This window comes from Orbicella faveolata, unplaced genomic scaffold, assembly GCF_042242905.1.
Source record: "Orbicella faveolata isolate gen_17 unplaced genomic scaffold, um_ofav_v1 contig_2, whole genome shotgun sequence".
NCBI classification, from domain to species: Eukaryota; Metazoa; Cnidaria; class Anthozoa; order Scleractinia; family Merulinidae; genus Orbicella; species Orbicella faveolata.
The window spans coordinates 11,875,970-11,898,499 of NW_028301547.1; the positions used below are offsets into that span (position 1 = coordinate 11,875,970).

The window sequence follows — 22,530 nt, forward strand, 5'->3', positions numbered from 1 at the left end:
TTGCCGATCTGAAGGTATACGATAACCTTAAGTTAGCTCAAAACAGTTTCCAGCACTTAGATTTTGATGGGTCGTTACAACCACTCTTTATCACTTGATGCTACAATCATGGTATCAAAAAACTGCCCAATCATTGATGAACACGTTGTCATCACTTTCGTGACACAATAACTTACCATAGCAACAGTATGACCTCCTAGAAACACACTTAATCAGAGCTTTAGGGGTTTAAAATTCAAAAACGGCACGGTGAAAATTTTTTATATTATCAACTCTTTTGATAAGCATGATAAGACGCAACTTTTGGCAAAGTTTAAAAAAATTTTGTAGGTGGGGTTCAGAGCCACCTTAAATTTTCGAAAATTGAAGGTGGCTTTGAAATCCCCCCCTCCCCTCTGCAAAGTAAGTGTTGGAAACTGTTTTGAGCCACATTAAAACACCCTTCTGAAAGCGGACTCTTCTTCTTCAGCTATGCTTAAACAAGCTCTGATAGCACAAGGACATCTCTTTCCACAGGATACTTTTCATTTCCGCCAATTACCCTGACCGAACCCAAGGTGGCTCCGTGGTTATTTCAGGCGCCCTCGTCTATGACAAACTTTGGACCATATAGCTTTTTCGGACTTTGCGCATGGTTAAAAAACGTTGGGAACATTTTCCCTTTGATTCGCTTGGGTCGGGGGAGAACGGGGACGACCATGCATAATAATACCACAAACACGCATTTATGCACTTGACTAAAAAGAAACTGGGAAAACATCTGAAAGATTACCTCTCCTCGGCTCCAACTGTCTCAAATTTCCGCAAGATTTTGTTCATGTATACATCTCTGATATGAAAGGAACGATAAAATGTCAGAAAAAGAAAAAAACAATTTATGCACGGAAAAATGCTAAAACCTAAAGAGCATTACAGGCAATTAAGTTACTTAGCTAGTGGGCACGACTTGTTACTATCCACCCAGCAGAATTTCTACAACATTTTTGAAATAACTATCGTAATTTTTTCAAAAGTCATTGTAAACGAACAATTTTCATTGCACCCATAAAATTACGGATGCCCTGGAGAAATAGTCAGTATATGCATGTTGCTAGCAATTGATCACCTGTTGGTAACAACGTCATCCCAAACACCGATTGAATGGAGCCTTGGATCAGGTAATCTTGAACACCACTTGTCCAATAATGACACTATCGGCAGCACACTTGAGAAGTTCTCTGTAAATTGTTAATCGTTACAGAAAGCATGAATATGTCATGCTGTATTGTAGTCTCCAGCTATATCATGTAATACACAAAGGAGCATTTAACTCTTTCAATGGCCAGTTAAAGGAAGTTCTTTCTGTTAAACAACTGCTCTTTGTTTATTTGTCTTTTTTTTTTTGGAGGTGCTAGTTATAATTATTCCTGTTATATTCCTGGATCTAATTTGTAGAACAATTTTCAACTAGGTCGTGTCCTCTATTTAAACTGTAATCAACAAGTAATCAACCCAATGTACATCGTACATTTGCTCCAGAGTGAGATACTTATCTCTGAGAAATGATGAGATATTTATTGCTTTTATTAAAAGGTTTAATTGTTTCTTTGTGTGTTTCTATCAATTACACTGTTTCTGAAGTTCAAAGACGCTTCAGATATCACCTTGTGTCAATAGCAGTCCTACAAATCAGATTGTAGATGATTTATGAATTGTTTCAATGCTCTGTAGCCAGGTTTTTTTCATATACGGAGAGACGGCTATAAAGTAGTATTACTACTGACCTTCCTTTGCAATAAATTCAAGGAACTCTTGCATTTCTGTCATTTTCTGTAATGACTGTAGTTTGGCAAAGCGACTAGCAGACATCATAGGGTCCAGTCCTGCCCAGTCCTGGAAACGTGTACACACTCCGTCGTACAGTATATCAACGTGATTAATGAAGATTTACAAATCATAATCATAGGTGATATATCTATTTCAAGGGGCTATATACTTCAGTACTTATGTGACGTTTGCCAGTGCTATAAGTATAGGAAATCGTAATTGAACGCGAGTGCATTTCGTGATTTATGGGCACGAGTGATGTTTTGAAAGTTCTCAAAATTGCACGAGCCGCACGCAAGTGCAAGTTGAGCACTTTCAGAACATCACCAGTGATCATAAATCACGAAATGTACGAACAGGTTCATACGATTTTTATTTAAAATCATCTCGACAAAATTACTCAAACGCACTACATAAAACGCTTCAAAATACTCGCATGCTTTATTTGAACCAATCAGAAAAGTAATGTTGTGACAAGCAAATCAAGTGCGAAGTTTAAAAAGAAGTGTGAAATTTAAAAAGAAGTGTAAAAAAACTCAGAAAATATCTTGAAAGCTAAATTTTCAGTTTTTAAAAGCGGCAAAAGTCCGCAAATCTGTTTTCAATTGTTCAACCTCAGTCGGCCTCTGTGACTGCACTGCCCCAAAACCAGGTGAAAGGTGTTCACGGCGAAAGCTCACACGATGTCGTTGCAGGAAAAGACTAAATTGGTAGACCAGGAGAACTGCTGGAGAGTCATGCTGATAATGTTTGAAAGCTGATATTGTTCGTTATCGCTTCATTTATCGTTGCCGTTAATAAGAGACTTCACTTGCGTGGCCGGTCACTCGGATTATCGAATGCCCCTCAACGCTTGCGTTTCTGTGTTTCTTTAATTTCTGCTTGCTTGTTTTCAGAGGTGTGTTCTAAATAATCCTGTTCGTCATGTTGTCGATGCTGTTTACATCGAGCCTCTGTTTCTTGTACCAGAGATCTGTTTTATGGTTTTCAAATATGGCAAGGTAAAAGGACCGTGCTCGTATTCTTCCAGTTTTTGGGTTTAGTTGTCTTTCAATCGCCCATTCAACCAGGTTTGTGCAGTTTTCAACGAATTTTTTTTCACATTTTCTTAAAGTTGCTCAATGATGTTTTTGGCTTAACAAAGCAAACTACTCTCAGCCATTTTTTTCACTTTCACTTTTTTCACTTTCAAATTTGGCGCTTTCCCGGTGTTTCCATAGCTTCCTTTAGTGTTTTCTGTTTTTAGTGTCAGTTTACGTTTTCGCTCATTTCCCTAAGTCTTTCAATAAATTCATCGTCAGTTTTCTCGATACGTGACGCGGTGACGTTTACAAAACAATAGCAAAGCAGTCATTTTCAAGTAACCGTTTTCAAGTAATTCCTTCTAGAGAAGGGAAAATTAAGAAAAATGCCCTTTGTCTGGGCCAGTGAGAATTCGGTAATTTGCCTTCTGTGTTGTAAATCCACAAAATCGTGATGGTACGTTCCACTTTATAAAAGAGACAAAATAAAGCTGCATACTACATCAGAGAGCCTAGACAAAATTACTCACCGCGAGGAAGTTCTGTTCATAGTTACCAGCATAGTAAGATGCCATGTCATAGTCATCATGAAGAACGTACAATAGCGCTAAGCTATCACTGTGACGACTCTGAAATAAAAACAATACGTCATTCGTTAGTCGAGGGAAGTCATTGCATATTTAATCCCAGAGCGCGCGTTGGATATGAGATGGTAGATAGCCAAAGAGGCTATCTCATATCCAACAAGGGCGAGTTGAATAATCGTTTTATTAAAAACACCCCCAAATATAGAAAACTAAATAAAATAAAAACGCCACCCGGAAATTACGCGCACGCTTACCATATTTGTAAGGCATGGTGCAATTGCCCCTACACCATGATGGCTCTTAAGAGCTTCTGCCTGAGAGACCGGGGCACACTTGGAAATGAAGGTTGGCCGATTTCGCTTAAAATTGGTACACAAAGTCGTCATGTGGACTTATGTAATATGCCAAAGTTTCAGGTTCAACGACCATTTTTTAGCCGAGTTCTGGGTATCAGCCCCTCAGGGGTCCCCAGAGGCTGATTTTTAGTGTAATTTTGGCCACTTTTCATTCTCTCTTTTAGCAACGTACAATTAATTTCAGACAAAACCAAAACCATATTTGTAACGCCCTATCCTTAGGCTTCTATGGGTAAAAACATTAGCGCACGGGAAGTTCTTGTTAGCCTGTGGCTGTGATCACAACTTAGTCCTATTTGAAGCATATGAGGAGCAACCGGAAATGGCCTGTTTTTCAGACCGCATACTTTCCATGCCCATGTTTTATATCGTGAAGTCTTAGTATCCCTGCAAAGTTCAGCCTTTAGTTTAGTAATACCAAGAAAAAAAATACTAAGGTTGAGGCTTTTTTACTAAGAAAAAACTTACGAGAAGATGACTAACCAGGCCACTTCTGGTTTAAGTCTCAACAAAGCGTGTCTGTAAAAATCAGCCATTTGATTTCGATAAATACCTTTTTTCTTCTAAGTCGGGAATTACAGACTCTGAAGTTAATTCTAAACGAAAAGACTTACCGTTAATCAGAAATTTTCATGTGATTTTTTTTAGGACCGATCAGTTTTGGTCCGGCAACGGTTATAAATTCTGTGGGAGAAGTCTTGAAAATTACGGATAATGAAGTCGCTGGACTTCTTTTCTGAAGAAAAACAACTTATCAGTCACTCTAAATGCAATCACAACGTCTCTCATGACACCACTTGAAAATTGCTTTGAACCTCGAATAAGTTTCGCATATATTTCTAGCTATTGTAAAATTAAATGCAGTCTCACTATTCCAGTCTTTACGCAAGGTGTCTGGATAAATTCACTTACTATGAATGCTTACCTGGCTACAGGTTTAGAGGCACGCCCCTTTCTTATAAATCCATTAAAAGTGAAGCAACATTAAAAACCTTAGCCCCAGCGATAAATTGATCGTGACTGCATCGTTGCGAGTAATGAAAATTCAGGTTGATTCATACCGTACGTGACGAGGTCACAACACACCAACTTATCTGAAGTTTGCTGGCTATGATTGTCTTGGAATTCAGTTTTTTTCTCGTCGAGATTTGTCTCCTTGATACTGCAGAGAATGATCAGGTATAGAACTTACATGAGAACCTAAAGAACGAATGGATATGCCACAGAATATTTATTCATACCCACTCCACCGGTGCAAATGGCCTAGGTATTATAAATTGGGGAAGTCCAAGACGGTCCGTTTTCCCCGCCAAGTCGCTGAATGTCTGACTAAATTACCAGAAAATTACTCATTGGCACACTTTCCCTTTCTCTATCGGGATTTTCCTTTTGTTGCTTTCTCAGTCCGCACAGATCCAGACTAAATCGGTGTACTGCATATATCCAAAAATAGGACAGGGGAGGAGTGGATTTTCCTTCAAAGACTACTGCTTATAGCACCCTAGCTGTAGAATTTCCGGCCCTTAACTCTGATTTCCATAAAAAAAGAAGTGATAATCCCCAGGATGACCAGTACGCTTAGTGTAGGTGGGATATCTAAGGGGGCCGCTGTAATTGGCTAAGCTGTAGCGGCTCCCCTGGCCATTTTGTTTTGTTTTGCTGTCTGTTTTTTTTGTTTTTTTGTTTTTGTTTTGTTTTGTTTTGTTTTGTTTTGCTTCCTCTTCTTTTTCTTTTTCTTTTTCTTGATATGTAATAGAAGGCCGAAGCCTAATAAATAAAATTTAAAAAAATAAAGTAAGAAAGTCCTCATGCCTGCTGAAGCTTAAATTGGTTATTGCTCTTCTTCCTGGACAAGATGATAATCACCAGCTCCCATTTATACATCTGGGTTGAGAGAGACACTGTGAAAGAAAATTGCCTTTCCCAAGACGACATGACAACGCCCTAGTAACCAGGAGCGCTCCATCTGGAGTCCAGCCTGCAACCATTAGGCCGCGACCGTGCTATGCGCTAGGCAGTTGTCAGTTTTGTATAGAATCCGAACGCGTTACTACCTTACATGTTAACTTCAGTCTGTCGTAACTTGATAAAATGCAACCGTGAAATGAACATATGGCCAGCACATGGACATCTTGCCGGCTGGATTGTTTATTTACAAGAAAAGAAATTATCTGCGATCAGTTAATTAAATTTATCAAATCTATTCATTCTTTAAGTGAATTTGTTTCATTTGAGTGTGCTTGAAAGGCAGAGGAGCGAAAAAGTCTGGCTATTACAATTTAGTCTCCTGGAAAACTGAAAACATGATTATACAGTGTCCCGTTTGGAAAGAGGATGGCATATGTGGGGCACGAGATAACAAGCCGCCAGAGGCTGCTGTGACTCTCCCGTTAGCGACGTTAGATCGAGATGTTACCCACCTGCTGGCCAAATTAAAGTGGGCACTGGTGGTAATAAACTGGCCACTTCCCATAGAGTTGACAATTTCCCTGAATGGAAGTTAAAGTATGAATTAAAGAAGATTGCCCACGTCACTGCTGAAAATTCACTCGTTTGCGTGACCAAAGTGGGCCATGTCAGCACCCTTTCCATCAAAGAGAAAAAAGAAATTGAAGAAATCAAAGAAGGTTACCACTGACGTTTCAGATAGCATATTTCAGGCGTTCGGCATTGTAATACCGATTGCAACCATAAGTATCCAAGGTTAGACTGACTGCATGCATTTTCATCAGACAAAAATTTATTTTGCACATTCCAAGATTTTTTTACACGTTTTAATGTCTTTAATTCGTTCCACTGGTTCAAGGATCGTTGTTCCATCATCATCTGCATAGACATTTAAACAAAATATCTCTAACTTAAATTGTCTACTCGGTACCTGCTCACAATTCAATTTCTAACATTTTCAACGCCATATTCGATGTTGTTTCTCTTGAAAAGTCGAAAGGGCTTCGAGATGAATTAAGTAGTTTCACATGCCCAATATTAAATCACAGTGGAGACGCTTCGCGTGTCATGCTCAAAAAATGTAATCTCCTGGCGAAAATAGGAAGTAATTTGGCCCTCTATTGTATCACGAGGCTTACTTACTTGCAATCTCTATCGTAACGATAGTATTCTTATTTAGAGTCGATACCAAAGAGGAGATTGGACGGAAGCTTGAAGAAAAGCACCTCTGAGTGCGTCACAATTAAGTCGGAAACTTCGGTATCACAAGGTATTTGTGATCTTCTGACAGGGGAAAGGAGAAAAAAACTCACGGCTTAAAATTCTTATCATGGTGAATAGTCAGCTATGAAAGCACGTGACGTTAGAATGTCATAAATTTCAAAACATCCGTCAAATCGAACCCACCAGTCTGGATTTCATGACTATTTCATAAAATCAAAATATCGTTTTTGCCAGGTGTAACAAAATTAAAAGAGAAGAGAAAGGGTAATAAAGGAATTAAAAGGTGCAAAAAAACTATGTTTGTCCCAAGAAACCTTGAAAACGTCAATAAAAACCAGAGAATTAGATGAGAAAAGTCAAACCTAGGGTAATTATGTCTGATAAAGCAAGGTTGCCATGGAAACAAGGCAGAGTCCCATAAATAAGGATTTTTTCTCAGCTTTTCCCACCTAACTTATACACTCAGTAAACAACTTGTTTCATTGTATTTTGATTACTTTTCTTGTTATCAACGTATAAAGTTTCCCCTCACCTTCCAGTCCCCTGGGTACAGGGTACAAATGCTACATAAAATTTAGTTTCAAATCCGTCAGTAGGAAAATTTCTAGTTTATGGTTTGAAAATATATATTTCCTTTAAATAATTTACTTTGGGATCATTGATTGTTTCTTAATTGTGCAGCTGGTGTCTAAAAATCTCTCCTAAGAAGTAATTAAGAGTTTGACAGGAAGTGCGTAGTAGGTAACTTCTCTAAAAATGTTTCGTAGCAAAAAAGCCTCAACCTTAGTATTTTTTTCTTGGCATTACTAAACTAAGGGCTGGACTTTGCAGGGATACTAAGACTTCACGATACAAAACATGGGCATGGAAAATATACGGTCTGAAAAACAGGCCATTTCCGGTTGCTCCTCATATGCTTCAAATAGGACTAAGTTGTGATCACAGCCACAGGCTAACAAGAACTTCCCATGAGCTAATGTTTTTACCCATAGAAGCCTAAGGATAGGGCGTTACAAATATGGTTTTGGTTTTGTCTGAAATTAATTGTACGTTGCTAAAAGAGAGAATGAAAAGTGGCCAAAATTACACTAAAAATCAGCCTCTGGGGACCCCTGAGGGGCTGATACCCAGAACTCGGCTAAAAAATGGTCGTTGAACCTGAAACTTTGGCATATTACATAAGTCCACATAACGACTTTGTGCACCAATTTTAAGCAAAATCGGCCAACCTTCATTTCCAAGTGTGCCCCGGTCTCTCAGGCAGAAGCTCTTAAACTACATTGTCCAGGGATCCAGTTTTTCATAATTTTAACTAGCTAAAGGTAAAGGTTCCCTGTTTCATCAGATGTATAAAAGATCTTATCCATTATTTCCAAGAAGGCCAATGCCAGAAAATGTTCTCCTGTTAAAAGTACTTGAGAGTGATTCTAACCTGCAACAAAGCTGCTCTCTCATTATGTTGCATTGCTCTGGTCACAAACGTGCTCAATGATATGTCACCAGATCTCTGACACTGCAGCTTCAGTTTGCTTGTTATCAAATAAGGAAGGTAGTGCTCCTATATAAAGGAAGGCAAATGCATTAGCATGATTCGAACAACAAGTAGAATGTTGCATGGTCTACCAAGCATGACACTGTCTTTACGGATTAGCTCGGAGGGATGTTAGCTCAAGGTAGATCTCTCCCGACCCCTTACGCCCATACACACCCTATCACTGCATGTACCTTTGCCAGCTACGTTTGTTGGCTTTCAATTGTCTGAACAAGCTGGGTGCTTGACTGAGTGGGGAATCACAAGGCTACTGCATTGTTCTGCTGCAAACGTCAATTGCTCACAAGAGCCAAAAAAAAAAAAAAAAAGAGAGCGCATGACACTTTTTTCTCTGTAAACCTGACCTGGAAAAAGGTGTCGGTCCACACTTTGTCAAGATCGGGAGGATTTGTATCGTCTATGTTTTCAACTGTGCACTGTTCCAAGTCCTCCCATCTAGCCAGGTTAGCAAGACACTGAAACGAAAGAGATATTACATTATAAAGATTGCATAAATTGCATAAGACGAGAAGTTCAATACAGCCTAGATTTAAGTAACAAGCCATTTCCACATCCTGCATCAGTAAAACACCGTAATAAGACCTGGTAATAAGACATGGTTTAAATTTATCCTTACGTAACATAATTCTTCTCGACATTCACGACAACAACACTGTGGAATCTGCATTAAAGGCCAGCCGTCATCCTGCATTGCAACTATACCAACATCTCAAACATCGCAATGGTTTAAAATACCATTATCCTTTTTTTGACACAGTCGTGGATATGTAGTATAAAATTAAACATTTCAAAGACAAAGCATTTAAGCCTAAGAGAACACATCCATTACATACCTGTAACCTAGCATCATCCCACAAATCTTCTTCTTCTTGCAGTGGCTGCCCATTTTCCCAAGCGTCTTTTCCAATGGCCTGTCCAGGAATTGAAAACAAAGGAAAGTTATTGAGGAGCTTGTCTGGACAAAAGAGTATGATCCTTATTCAAACTATAACAAGTTGTTAAATTCCATCCAATTATAAGACCCCTCTAGAAAGAATCTCCCAATCCTTAGACGCAAAATCTCCTCCACTCCACCATGTATGTAAGTGCTGTTCATATTTACTGACTATTAGCCCCTTAGGGTGGCTAAAGAGGGAGTTAAAGAGCCCAACTTTTAAATTTTTCTATCTCAAATTACTGTTTGGTCTTTAATCATCTTACATGACACTTGAACGATGGGTAATAAATAGCCAAAATGAACCACAGAGTACTCAAGGGAGGACTGGATATAGTGACATACGACCCTACCTCAAAATTTCAGGAATTAGAAATTGGCTCTGATTAAACACGCAAAATAAAATAACAATCTGCAAGACAGATTTTAAGCTATTCTTTGAAATGGGCAAAATTTCACTTTTTCCTAGTCTGCAAAAAGAAAAATTATCTGATGGTTCAAGACTTTTTCTTGCTGTTTTAGTTTCTTTCCCTTATGCATTTTGTTTCAGTACGTTCAGTTATTTGACGATTGTAGATAACGTGACCCTGAAATTTACAAATACCAGTCCAACTATTTCTGTCTTCAGAACAACAATAAGCCCTTAGTTTACTAACTAAAAAAAATTACGAAATGTAGTTTCACGCCTTAACTTTGTTTGATCTCACCTCATTGTAGAGTTTAAGGGCCAAAGAATAGTCCCCTCGCGCTTCTGCTTCCAATGCCTTCTGGGTAATGGGTTGGGTGCCAATGTGCCCAGTGAAGATACCTCTCAATACGTCATAGTCACCTAAAGACCTGTACAACCTGGAGGGCAGTAAGTTAAGCATCTTACTGTTAGCAACAAAGAAACTTGAGGGTGCTGGTTGTCATAGATTATAGGCCGATGCAAAGACAGAAGAGGGTTTAATTTATAAACCTGAGTGCGAGTGTTTAATAAAAACGTTCGAAGTACACGTGAGTGATTGAAATGGCTCTATTAAACAACATACAGTGTACACACATTAACCTAGATACTAACTTTGCGAGTTCTATCCATGATGTGGTTACTTCCGAGGTTGGGGAAGCGGAAGACCTAGCTCGTTTACGGCTACTCTGACCATCATCCTCCATCTGTAGTAACTGTTTCTCAAGCACCATGATACCTACAATGGACACTGTTGTCAGGGTTCCGCATCTTAACTAACACATACGCAAAGCCTGGACCTTGATATGTTCATTGTAAAGCATGTAAAAAAATGTTGGGAGTAGACATCAATGAAGTATAGAGAGACATTACTTTGGGCATGTTTTGTTTTTGTTACTCTACTTGGATAAGAAATATTACAGATGAATTACTCTCTCCTTCGCAATAAACAATATGCTAAATATTAAGAGTTTTTATTGACAATAACCTCGCCTGGATAACTCATTGACAACTTTGCTAGTTAAGTTAGTTACATTGCTTGGCGTCATTTTCAACTTAAGACACCTGGTCGTTTCAGACACCTTTTACCTATTTACTGTTCTCTTATTTTACCATAGACAACCTTATGGACAAGTCGCCTGAAGCAAAGCTAATGAGACAAATTTGAGCAAAATCCTTATTTTAGAAAAACGCGTACCCTACGCGTGCCATTCTTTTACCATCTTTTTAACAGCTTGCCTCTAACTAAGCCTTAATTTTTGTTTCGGTCTCTAAGTACGTGCATAGACATCACAAGATGGACTTTTCCCGAGGACGGCAAACCTCAGAATGTCACGCTTGCCATCTGGTTTGCAATTTAACGTCCGACACGGTCTAGAGGTAAGTGATTTCCAGCAGAGTTCCATTGCTACATGTACTTACATGCAATCATCGTAAACTCACGCTTAAAGTCAGAAGCATGTTTCCTGTTAACCTCAACAACCGGGCTTCACAAAAAAATGGCTGGCAACATATCAGTCGGGTGATACGAGTTGAATGAAAAATAAACAATGCACCGTTCCTAGCACATGTTTACGATGTTCCAAAGGACGATTTGGTATTGCGCATATAAAAACACTATTTATCTAATTCCTATCTCTAAATATTTTTTACGTATTTTAAAGACTTTTTTGGCTCTAAAAACTCTAAAAATCCTTGACCTTGCTAAATTCTTCCAAAAATCTCCAGACTTTTAAAAATCTTTTTAGCGTCTAAAAATCTCAAAAAAGATCCGGATTTTTGTAGGTAGGCCTAGTTTAGGCATTCTAAATGTTAAATCGAGAATATAAAATTTCTCTCAAAAATAATATGTTGTAATTGCATATCTTAAGTCTGCAAACTTATCGGTAGTATAAGTGACAGTCTACATGCGATACCTTAAAAGAAAGAAGTGTTAAATATTTTTAGTATAATTCCCAGAAGTGCATATGAGAAAGTATTCCAAGGCTTGGTTACTACAATTTTATATATACGAGGCCTTAAAAAGAAGAAATAACTAACGCACTTACTGAATGGCTGACTAACTGTCAGACTGACTGACTAACTGAATGTCTGACTTACTGACTGACTGACTGGCTGGCTAACTGACTAACTGGCTTGCTGGTGGCTAGCGACTGACTAACTAACTAACTAACTAACTGGCTGGCTGACTGACTGACTGACTGACTGACTGACTGACTAAGTGGCTGACTGACTGACTAAGTGACTGACTGGCTGACTGACTGACTGACTGACTGGCTGGCTGGCTGGCTAACTGCCTGGCTGCCTGTCTGAGCAACTGGGCGACTGAGTGACAGAGTGACTAAGTGACTAAGCGAACTAATTAATGTATGAATAGATGGTTAGATGGAAATAAATTAATCATTAACTTATTCCTTAGCAAAAAACATTTTACCCATAGGTTGCTGCAGGCTAGCCAAACATGCTGTGGTAACAGAAAGTGGCTCAACAGAAAGTTTCCTTTCGTGATAGCAAATGCTCTGAAAAAAGGAAACACGTACTGTTAATACAGTTGGCATTTGGGTTATTGTTATCCTTTCATGAAGAATACAGATAATGTGCAGTGTGTTGCATCCTACTAGGCATGTTATGAGAACCAGTGAAAACCTTGCAGGAACTGTTGAAGATCATGTACGTGCTTTATTGAATTTACAGATAAAATGTGTGGGTATGTTTACATTTTGATGCAGTATAGATCTAATAGAGTGGCGGATACATTAAAGAAACCCGCTGCATACTTATGACTGATAACCCAAAATAGAAACATTCTTTTCTTTCAAAGAAGGTAGTAACCTGAACACTTGAAATGAACGGTGGAAAGAATTGCGTCGAGGAAGACATCAGGTCATTTATGGCTTTTTTGACGTCCAATGTAACACTAACGCCTTCCCTCTCCGGTAATTTCTCTTCAATCTGAGAAAATACCGCTTGAAACAGAGTGCTGAACAACTGCTTAGCAAAGGTACTGTCACACTGCAACAAATAAGCAAACAAAAATATTCCATAACTTTTCTAGCTCCATAATGTGTTGAGACTTTCAAGCCCATTTCCAAGCTTCGTGAGAAGCTTCTCTTTTGTTATCTCTTCACTCGACTATGCTATTTCCTTTACCTTCAGCACCTTTTTGTTAGTTTTTTGTTTCTTGCAGATGCCTTGAAAAATATGATTTTTGTTCTTTTTCGTGTCTTTCTTTTTTCCTGCTTGGTGATGCGGGTTAATTTGGGAAACAATTCCCTCAATAACAAAATCCACTTTTGATTTTGATACAAACATCACAAATGTGCGACTGCAGCATTAGAAGGAACACTGGCTTAGTTATTTCTTGTCATGGAGACGGAAGCATATAATTCTAACTCTCGTATACTATGTTATACTATGTTTTGGCTACACTGGAGCTACCTCTCACCTGTGCCACTGCTTGCAAGGGGGCGATAAGTTCTGAAAATTTGATCTGAATATCTGGCAAGTCTCCAGTGCGATATTTCCTGTACATCACCACACTGCTTTCACGAGCAGCTTTTTGTCTCTCAAGGGATTGCTAAGCCAGAAATAAACCAAGGCATGGTCAGAACAAATATGTGAAACCTCGCTGATGTTAACTATACTGTGTAGGCCATTTCCGAGTTACCTTGTGCCTCTGTTTCGAAACAAGTGTCCCAGCAATACCTCCCTTATGAAAATGAGTAAGATTTGCATGACCATGAACATGTAGGTGGAACACATTTCCATATGCTTGGTTTCGCTCTTAGACCCGTTTTGACACAGAGGCAAAAGGTAACTCGGAAGTGGCCTATTGATTTGTTTCAAACAAGAAATAAATCTGAAAAACTCCGTTAACTGAAACAAATCTGGTAAGCTAATAAGAATTAAATAAAAAAAATGCAGTATGTACTTCTCTGAGTCTGTTCCTCTTTATAGCCTCTTTAGCAAAGAAACCACTTTTATAGGACTGCTCTTTCAGGAAACGTCTTTTCAGTCTTAATATTTCGTCTTTTTCATTCCTCGCTTAATGAAAAAGAAAAACCACCAAACAGAATATATAATTGCTCTTCCTGATACCTTTAAATGATAGAAAGCTACTCAATATGAACGTCTGAACGTACATCATTCAGGTTGTACATTCAGTAATCGTTCCTTGAATCAATCAATCAATCAATACAATCAATCAATCAATCAATCAATCAATCAATCAATCAATCAATCAATCAATCAATCAATCAGGCAGTGAGCCGATAATTTTATGATATGCCTAGGCTTCTAGCTGGCCACAAGCTAAGTGACCTGCTAAGGGCTGACCTTGTGGTTGGTGCATAGGTTCTTGTGCCTGCATGAGCTTTTGACTACCAAAGTCACTAGGAACGGGCTTTAGCATCTGTCGACGATCCCTCGTCAGGGAAGTACGGAAAAGTAAGGAGGACTGGGTCTGGGTGGATGAAGCTGTGATCGGAGACTGTGATGGAGTTGGCCCCTTAAAACGAAAAAAAGATTGTTCCAGAACTGATAAGTGCTATCAAAGAAAACTGAGGCCTACAAAACTTCTTAAAGATCAGTTGTTTCTAAATTTGGGCATATTGTTTGTAGCCGATGTAAAATTAACTGTTCTTTTTTACTGTAGTCCTCTTAGCCCTGTGGTTGGTAACCGCTTCAGATTAGACGTCTTTAAGTGGCCAGTTCTCTTTCGTTTTCTTTATTATAGCGTCAATGGTAGTTTTTTTGTTGTAACAGAACGGCAGATGATCAATTACGGAAGGACAGAACTGGCCGTTGGTCGTTTTGATATCCTTCTGTAGGTTTTTGCACTTGTCCACTTCATAAAAACGTTCTTTTAGGGTTCTGTGTTTTTTAGTGCCTCCAATTTCGCTCATTTCCCTTAATTCGGCCATAAATTCATCGTCAACTTTCTCGATACGAGACACCATTGTTAGAAAACAATAGAAAAGCAGTTTTTCTTCATCATTACCTGGCAACCTGAGAGCCAATCATTTTGAAGTAAATTTTCTTTCAAAAGAAGGGAAAATTAAGAAAAAATGCCCTCTGTCTCGGCCAATTGGAATTCAGTAATTTTGCCCTCTATGCTACAAAAGTTCATTCATTACGAACCTGACTTGGATTGAGCCAGTCAAAGGCTTGCGATCTCCCCTGATCCTGAGTTGGTGTAAACTGTAGATTCTGTGTGGCTCTCAAACCAGGAGGACCATCCACTGACATAGTTTCCTGTGTCTGCGTCATTGCGGAGCCAAAAGAACCTTGTGTTGCTGCAAACAGGGGTGTCATCGTCAAGTGTCTCTGTTGCCAAGAATAGTTAATTTGGTACTCCTACAGAAAAGAATAGGACATCATGATAAATTGAGTCTTAAATCATATTAAAACCAGAGAAATCAGAATTCCAAAACTTTATAAATATCTCACCTCAAATTTACACTCAGACAAAGGCTGTTCAAACACCATTCGGTCATAATCAGGGCTGAGGGACGTCAGGTGTAGAATCAGATTTGTAGTGTAGCTCAGATACTGTTTGAGGCAAAGACGAAACTCAGTTCTGTATACCTGAGGCTTGGTAGATGTACAAGCCCATAAAAAGTTCTATCTCTCATCTTTTTTTTTCTGTGAACTCTTATATTTGAGCCAGATCAATCAGTGGAGTTTAATTCTCAAAAAACATGGCCGTTTCTGTAATTAGTGACATTATCCTTGCAAACAGTGTAAATGTGATGTGACAAGAAATGTAGTTGTGAATATCCAAACCTGACTCTCAGTGTTAATTGAATACATGGCTCGTAAAACTTCAACCAAACGTTCCAGTGTTGTTCCCGGAAGTCGTGTCTCATCACTCCAAAAGTTACGCAACCTAAGCCTGAGAAAAAGATATAGATACATCTTAGTTACTGATTAGAAGGTGTATTTGTAGTTAATCGAATTTAAAGGTTTCAGTTTTTAACATAACCATATCTTGGTAACGAGTTACAAGCGGAAAGAAAATTTAAATAAGGGAAATCTCACTTAAGATCTCTGTTATCATCTGCAAGGCCTTGAAGAAGGTGATCTTTAGCAACACGCAAAATGTCTGCTGCACCGTCCTCAGCTTGGAATGTTTCATCCGCTCTGCAGATAAGACAGATAAGATACAATGTATCACTTGGCCACAGGAGATATTCCCTTCCGTACAATGTACCCCCTCTTTCTACAAATTAGAGTCAATTATGGAGGATGATAAGGAATAATGATCTGATGATACCCATATTGGTTGGTCTTCTAGTCAATACGAAAATGCCAAATAGGCCATTGGGTTTTAAGCTAGTATCTAACTTACCATGCAACAAGGGTAACACACCAGATAAAGGAAGGAAGACAACTGCAAACGTTTGACTAGAAAAACGCTGCCCTCCTTAAATTGACAAGACTGAGAATGAGAATTCGAAAACATCGAGCGTTGACTATGGGCAATTGGACCACTAAAGACATTGTGGACAAGTTACACCTTGTGACTTGCTAGAATTTCAACATGAAATTACACTGGAAGAAAACGCAAATGATGACTGCACCTGAAAGTGTCATATATCCAGATGAGTATGTCGTACATCAGCTCTCTGCATAACACACTTGGGTGAGAGATAAAAGCAGTCACCGATGGAAAAATATACTGGAGTTCTGGAATGGCAATCTTCTTCAGGAGATGCTGGATTATCCTTAGAATTGCAACCTGACTTCCTTCATCCCTACGAAATAATACTTTTACGTCGGAGGATACCTTAGATACAGTGACTGCCCCCGCAATACCAGCGGCAGACAAAACCGACAATAATAGTCACAGCAATACTGTAATAGTCTTTTCTCCGTAGGTAATAAAGCTATTATCCTAGCTAGTGAAACTCAGCAAGCACATTGCGGGCTGAGGGTGACCCAGTTTTGAGACCAAATGTAAAGCTTAAACAGAAAATGTCTCATAGTTTTCATCTGCTTAAATCTGTTATGGTTTTTGGCATGTTAAGAGTGCCTGCCCGTAAAAATCAGACAAATTCTTAATTTCGCGGCAAGGGTCGAAAATTCGATTTCGCTCATATTCTTATGGTAGATAGGCTAGGGCATGACAAAAACTACTGGATAGTTTTTTTGGCAAAATATCCTTTTATTTCAAAGAAATATGCAAATTACCAAATACCGTTAAAATCGTCATTTGACGAACCATTTTATTAAACAAGTTTGAGAGCCTCGCATGCAAAACCACATCATTCTTCCGTCTTTAAAACACTCAAATATTTCTGTGCAATGTTTAAATGTGTACTGGGTTGATTTTAGGGAATGTTGCGTTGTCTTTTTGGGTGCACAATAATTAAATTTCGAAGACATGTATTTCATTCACTTAAAAGTACTTCGTGAATATAATTAATTTTCACCATGTGCGAAACCTTCAAATGGACCAAGCTTCTGGTGGTTGAATTGCAGAAGGATGGTCTACAGATTCCTGTAAATATTTCTTTGGGCAAATGATTGTGAGCGACGCGAGAGCTTTTCAAAGTACGTCAAAAATGCAAATATTTGACCATCCGTCGTCAAATTTCAATTTACGGGTTAGACGTATATTTTAGCATGCGCCACATGACTTGACCTATGTTAAGTTGAAATAGACACAGAGCTGATAATTTCGAAATGTTCTAACCTCACTGGCTGTAAAAGGCAGGTCCAAAGCCGATTTGACGTGTTTCTATCACCATTCTTCGCACATAAAGCAGAAGTTTGGTTTTGTTTACATAACGTCCGATGTACATCGCCAACTGTCAACTTATTTAACGGTCGAATACCATGAATCTGTGACCCTCGTTCGACACATATGATCACCACTGCATCTAAGTCAAAAACGGCTAAGTCATTTGTAGATAGTTGCTTGCTTTGCACTACACCAAAATATTACGTTTGATCATCATGGTTTGATGGCTTGAATCCTTGCTTGCAGCGGTTCCTTGTTCGTCACGCAATTCTGTCATCCCATTTTAGGGGGTAGGGGTGGGACAATTTCTATCCTGATACGTAAGGTTCCGTAAGGCTTGCAATCACTGGGAGCACGTAATCGTGTTGAGTAGGAAGAGATTAAATTAAGAAATGAAAAGAATGAATAATTTACCATTGCCCCTGTTGTTATCTTTTACTCGACCACCGCTACCTACATGCCCCTGCGTAATACTGTAACGCTAAACTCATACCTAGGTCTTTTCGCGCTATGCAATTATTTTTGGCTTACATGTAATACAGTGGGCTATCCCCGGGGAAATGGGTGGCGACCGCTTAATGGGGCTAGCCGCTTAAGGTTACCGTATACCTTCAGGGGTGTCTCGCGTCCAAGCGATGTAGCGCGTCTGGTTTAAGCTGTAGATACCTTAGCCCCTATATCAAATTAAAGCTTATAGAGCTGGCTATCAAACCATACCAAAAATTTTGAAATAAAATGAATTGCCAATTTTTTCACGGTTACCAAATGCAAGCGTCCTAATCACCTTTTGGAAGCTACAAGTCAAAGCGAATTTTGTTTTTCGCCAATTTATTTTTTTCCTCGGTTTCAGGACAAAAAGCACTAAAAAAGCGTGTCTGCGTTTTTCCATATTCAATTGTAGTAAAAAGTTACAGAACATTTTCGAAATAGGATTAAAAAAATGTGAAGTGATCGTACAAAAATCGCTCTCGGAGAAAAAATATTTCGAAATAAACAATTCGCAGACACGTTTTTCTTTTTTATATGATAATCTAGCTACTGTCCAAATTTGAGGGCAAACAAACAAATTCCGTTTGAGTTGTAACTCTTTAAAGTGTCTGCTTCAAGTGAAAAAATTTATCCGAGAAAACAGCGCTAAGAAAAATATCGTACTGCGCAAACTAACTCCGCCCACAAACGCCTTCAACTGGGTTCTCAGATCACTGAGCCAATCAGCGCTTGGAAAATTTACTACCATTAACTCGCGGTGAAATTTACGCGTGAATCTGCAAAAAAAACCTTGCGTTTCGCAATGCGCTCAAGGCGGAGAGATAATTTTTCTGCAGCTGGGTTTTTCTTGAAGCTGGTTTGGCAAAATGGGGAAGACGAAAAAGGATACGAACGTTAGAGTAGCTGGGCGACGAGAACAAACAAAAGAAAGCGCGGCAGAGCAAATGTGCATGGATAATATTACAATGGATCTCAATGAGTTGGACGATTCATCGGTATCGAACTCAACAAAAGAGTCACTGTAAACATCGCTGTTATCGCTGTCGAGTTCCCAAATTTTACACAACCTTTCTCTTCTCTTGACTCGATCTTTTTGCCCGCTTGATACGTCCGTAGCTTCATCCGCGAGGCCAACTTTCGCTTCTTCACTCATTGATGTATTTTTATTCATTCTTCGCTCTTTCGAACTGGTAAACGGACTTTTCCGTGGTCCATGTTTACTTATAACTTAATAGAATTACATCTAACACGAAAAATGCTTGGATTAACAATGCTGATTAACTGAGTAGCCAGCCAATTCGTGGTATCAATATCGGTAATATTCCCGCGAAAGTAGTCTCGGTTGATTGCATACACGTTATAGGGCTGTCAATCAAGAGGGAACTTTTACTTCCGGCCATAACGTAAAACATCCATTTCTCCGCCAATATTAGGTTTTTTTCAATTTTGTTTTCAGAAATTAGAGATTACTCTTCGACCATTAGTTTGAACCAAAAATCCAAATCTGAAGAAAATTGCCGATCTGAAGGTATACTGTAACCTTAAATAGAGGTTGGTGTACCTTGAATATTTAATTTTTCACTATCGGGCTATAAATTTCTTGGTGAACATAGAGTCAATTCAATACAATCATGATAGACGTGTGTTTGAATTATCACTCGTCATGCACCTTCAATTTCAGACTCTTCTCTGCCATCGCCCTTTCCAAAACAAAGTTCTTAAATTTTGGGTGGCCGCTTAATAGGGGTAAAGACAATAATGAAACCCTTATCGGAATGACCAAATGATGGCCGCGGAGGTAACCGGTCAATAGGTGTTTTATTTACAATATTTTACTGACGATAATTTTGGACTGTATTGACAACAGTCCTCTGTTTTCTGTTACATACCAATGCCTCGCCACTAAGCAAACAACTGATACGCCAAACAAAATGGCATGGCCAGGGCTATTTACTCACGTAATTACTAATTAAATTTAGTCTGTTTTTCTCACGAATTAGACACGTTGTGATTTCCTATTTTTATTTCTGCTAGTTCTTGCTTCATTAATCTATAACTTTTTTATGGCGATTTTCTTAAAATTCTAGTGAGTACAGGTACTAGCTTTATCAGCTGTTGTCTGAAAAATCAGAACGTACAACAAACGTGATATGGACCGAGGCCACGTACACTATAGAATATGATTATATAAATATACACATATATTATTATATATATGAAAAAACAGAAGAACAATGATTAAATTGTTTCACTTATGCTGAGAGTACTCTACAAAATAGATCAAAATGTGCAGCATATGCCGTGACAGCACTGCGTGACGAACAACAACGGCTGTAAGATTGTGCTGCGCCGACACGCTTATCAGCAATGGTCAGCAATCGATCAAACGCAATATTTTGGCGCAGCGCAAAGCGAGCAACTATCTACAAATGTCTCAGCCGTTTTAGACTTTGATGCAGTGATGTTCATATGCGGAGAAAGATGGTCACAGATTCATAGTATTCGACCAATAATAGGTTGACAGTAGGCGATGTACATCGGATGTTAACCTTGTGTAAACAAAAGCGAACATATGCTTTATTTGCGACGAATGGTGAGAGATCGACTAGAAACAAGTCAAATCGGCTTTGGACCTGCCTTTTACAGCAAATAAGGTAAGAACATTTCGAAATTATCAGCTCTGTGTCTATTTCAGCTTAACATAGGTCAAGTCATGTGGCGCATGCTAAAATATACGTCTAACCCGTAAATTGAAATTTGACGACGGATGGTCAAATATTTGCATTTTTGACGTACTTTGAAAAGCTCTCGCGTCCCTCACAATCATTTGCCCAAAGAAATATTTACAGGAATCTGTAGACCATCCTTTTGCAATTCAACCACCAGAAGCTTGGTCCATTTGAAAGTTTCGCACAAGGTGAAAATTAATTATATTCACGAAGTACTTTTAAGTGAATGAAATACATGTCTGCGAAATTTAATTATTGTGCACCCAAAAAGACAACGCAACATTCCCTAAAATCAACCCAGTACACATTTAAACATTGCACAGAAATATTTGAGTGTCTTAAAGACGGAAGAATGATGTGGTTTTGCATGCGAGGCTCTCAAACTTGTTTAATAAAATGGTTCGTCAAATGACGATTTTAACGGTATTTGGTAATTTGCATATTTCTTTGAAATAAAAGGATATTTTGCCAAAAAAACTATCCAGTAGTTTTTGTCATGCCCTAGCGTATCTACCATAAAAATATGAGCGAAATCGAATTATCGATCCTTGCCGAGTTATTTTCCATTTTTATGGACAGAGACTCTTAAATACTTTTCGTGAATATTCAGTGTGATCTCCAGTCAGAAACGTGGCTCAACTTCAATGCCTGCCTGTTAACAAACATGCGACGTCAGTACTGTACAGCCTTTCCTGTCTGCTAATTATTGATTGGTCAATTCAAATTTCAGACGCACTGGCTGTATGAAAGGTAAGTAAATTATACTAGGCACTGGGAAGTTAATGTAAGCTTTTGAGAAAAACTGTGATTTACTTTTTTCCTCAATACCCTTATTAGCTTCCTACTAATATGAGAACTATTCCGTATCTGTGGACAAAACGAAAGAACTGTTATACACATACGCCTAAAGAGCCAGGAAATTGCCGGAAACGACCAACTGGGACGTTTAAACCAATATCACTGTTTCAACCTATTTATATACAGAGAAGGTAAAACTGAACAAAAGACTAGGGTCTAAATGATATAAACAATTACTTATTGAAACAAGATGTTTATGAGGACCAGCTATAAAACTACAATTGGCCTTACCTATGAGCCAAAATATCTTTTAAACCTGTGGTCTTCAGCTCTGTGAACAGGTTAGGGATTTGCTCCACTCTTGCAGAAAGAATCTCCAGACAATAAGTTTTGAAATCACCATGAACAGAGGGCAACATGAATAATATCTGTCTCACAAATCTGAAGTGAATACAAAGATTGAGAGAAGATCAAGGTCAATATGTTCTCTTGGCATTAAGGAATACAACTATGTCTTTATCCAATTAGAAATGTAATTTGCCAAAATAGGCATCAACATAAATTAAAATGTTGTCTACACGGTGTACAGATCTGGCGCGAACGATAATGGTGAGTGCATCTTCAAAAAGAGAAGGTTGAGAATTTTTTGATATTCTACGGTTAGCATTCTCACTATTGTTATTTATTGATTTTCCTTCGCAATTGTCATTTTAACAATAACCTCAACACCTCAAAGGCAGCTATTTTTTTCCCAATGGAGGTTTTGTTTTTTGAGGTTTATGCGTCCGACTGTGGTGAACGTAAGATACCGAAGCATCTTGATCCATTTTTCTGTAATCGTATTGATGTGCCCGTTAAAAAAAGGCTGGCTGACCAACTCGTCAGTGCCCCATAGCT

At 38.6% G+C, this 22,530-nt stretch overlaps 1 protein-coding gene across 2 annotated transcripts in view; it reads right to left on the reverse strand.

Moving 5' to 3' along the window:
- Nucleotides 1-22,530, reverse strand: part of LOC110046028 (DNA-dependent protein kinase catalytic subunit-like) — a 290,155-nt gene that overhangs the window by 21,081 nt on the left and 246,544 nt on the right. For both annotated transcript variants that reach the window (XM_089289604.1, XM_089289605.1), the window contains 20 exons: nucleotides 21,925-22,074; nucleotides 16,455-16,628; nucleotides 15,913-16,014; nucleotides 15,658-15,766; nucleotides 15,322-15,423; nucleotides 15,013-15,228; nucleotides 14,209-14,380; nucleotides 13,805-13,917; nucleotides 13,319-13,450; nucleotides 12,706-12,885; nucleotides 12,308-12,392; nucleotides 10,489-10,612; nucleotides 10,136-10,274; nucleotides 9,328-9,405; nucleotides 8,839-8,949; nucleotides 8,375-8,500; nucleotides 3,359-3,457; nucleotides 1,764-1,872; nucleotides 1,106-1,217; nucleotides 773-829 (listed from right to left, as the gene is read on the reverse strand). In XM_089289604.1, the coding sequence (XP_089145730.1) occupies nucleotides 773-829; nucleotides 1,106-1,217; nucleotides 1,764-1,872; nucleotides 3,359-3,457; nucleotides 8,375-8,500; nucleotides 8,839-8,949; nucleotides 9,328-9,405; nucleotides 10,136-10,274; nucleotides 10,489-10,612; nucleotides 12,308-12,392; nucleotides 12,706-12,885; nucleotides 13,319-13,450; nucleotides 13,805-13,917; nucleotides 14,209-14,380; nucleotides 15,013-15,228; nucleotides 15,322-15,423; nucleotides 15,658-15,766; nucleotides 15,913-16,014; nucleotides 16,455-16,628; nucleotides 21,925-22,074 (2,490 nt within the window). The remainder of the gene's footprint in view (nucleotides 1-772; nucleotides 830-1,105; nucleotides 1,218-1,763; nucleotides 1,873-3,358; nucleotides 3,458-8,374; nucleotides 8,501-8,838; nucleotides 8,950-9,327; nucleotides 9,406-10,135; nucleotides 10,275-10,488; nucleotides 10,613-12,307; nucleotides 12,393-12,705; nucleotides 12,886-13,318; nucleotides 13,451-13,804; nucleotides 13,918-14,208; nucleotides 14,381-15,012; nucleotides 15,229-15,321; nucleotides 15,424-15,657; nucleotides 15,767-15,912; nucleotides 16,015-16,454; nucleotides 16,629-21,924; nucleotides 22,075-22,530) is intronic.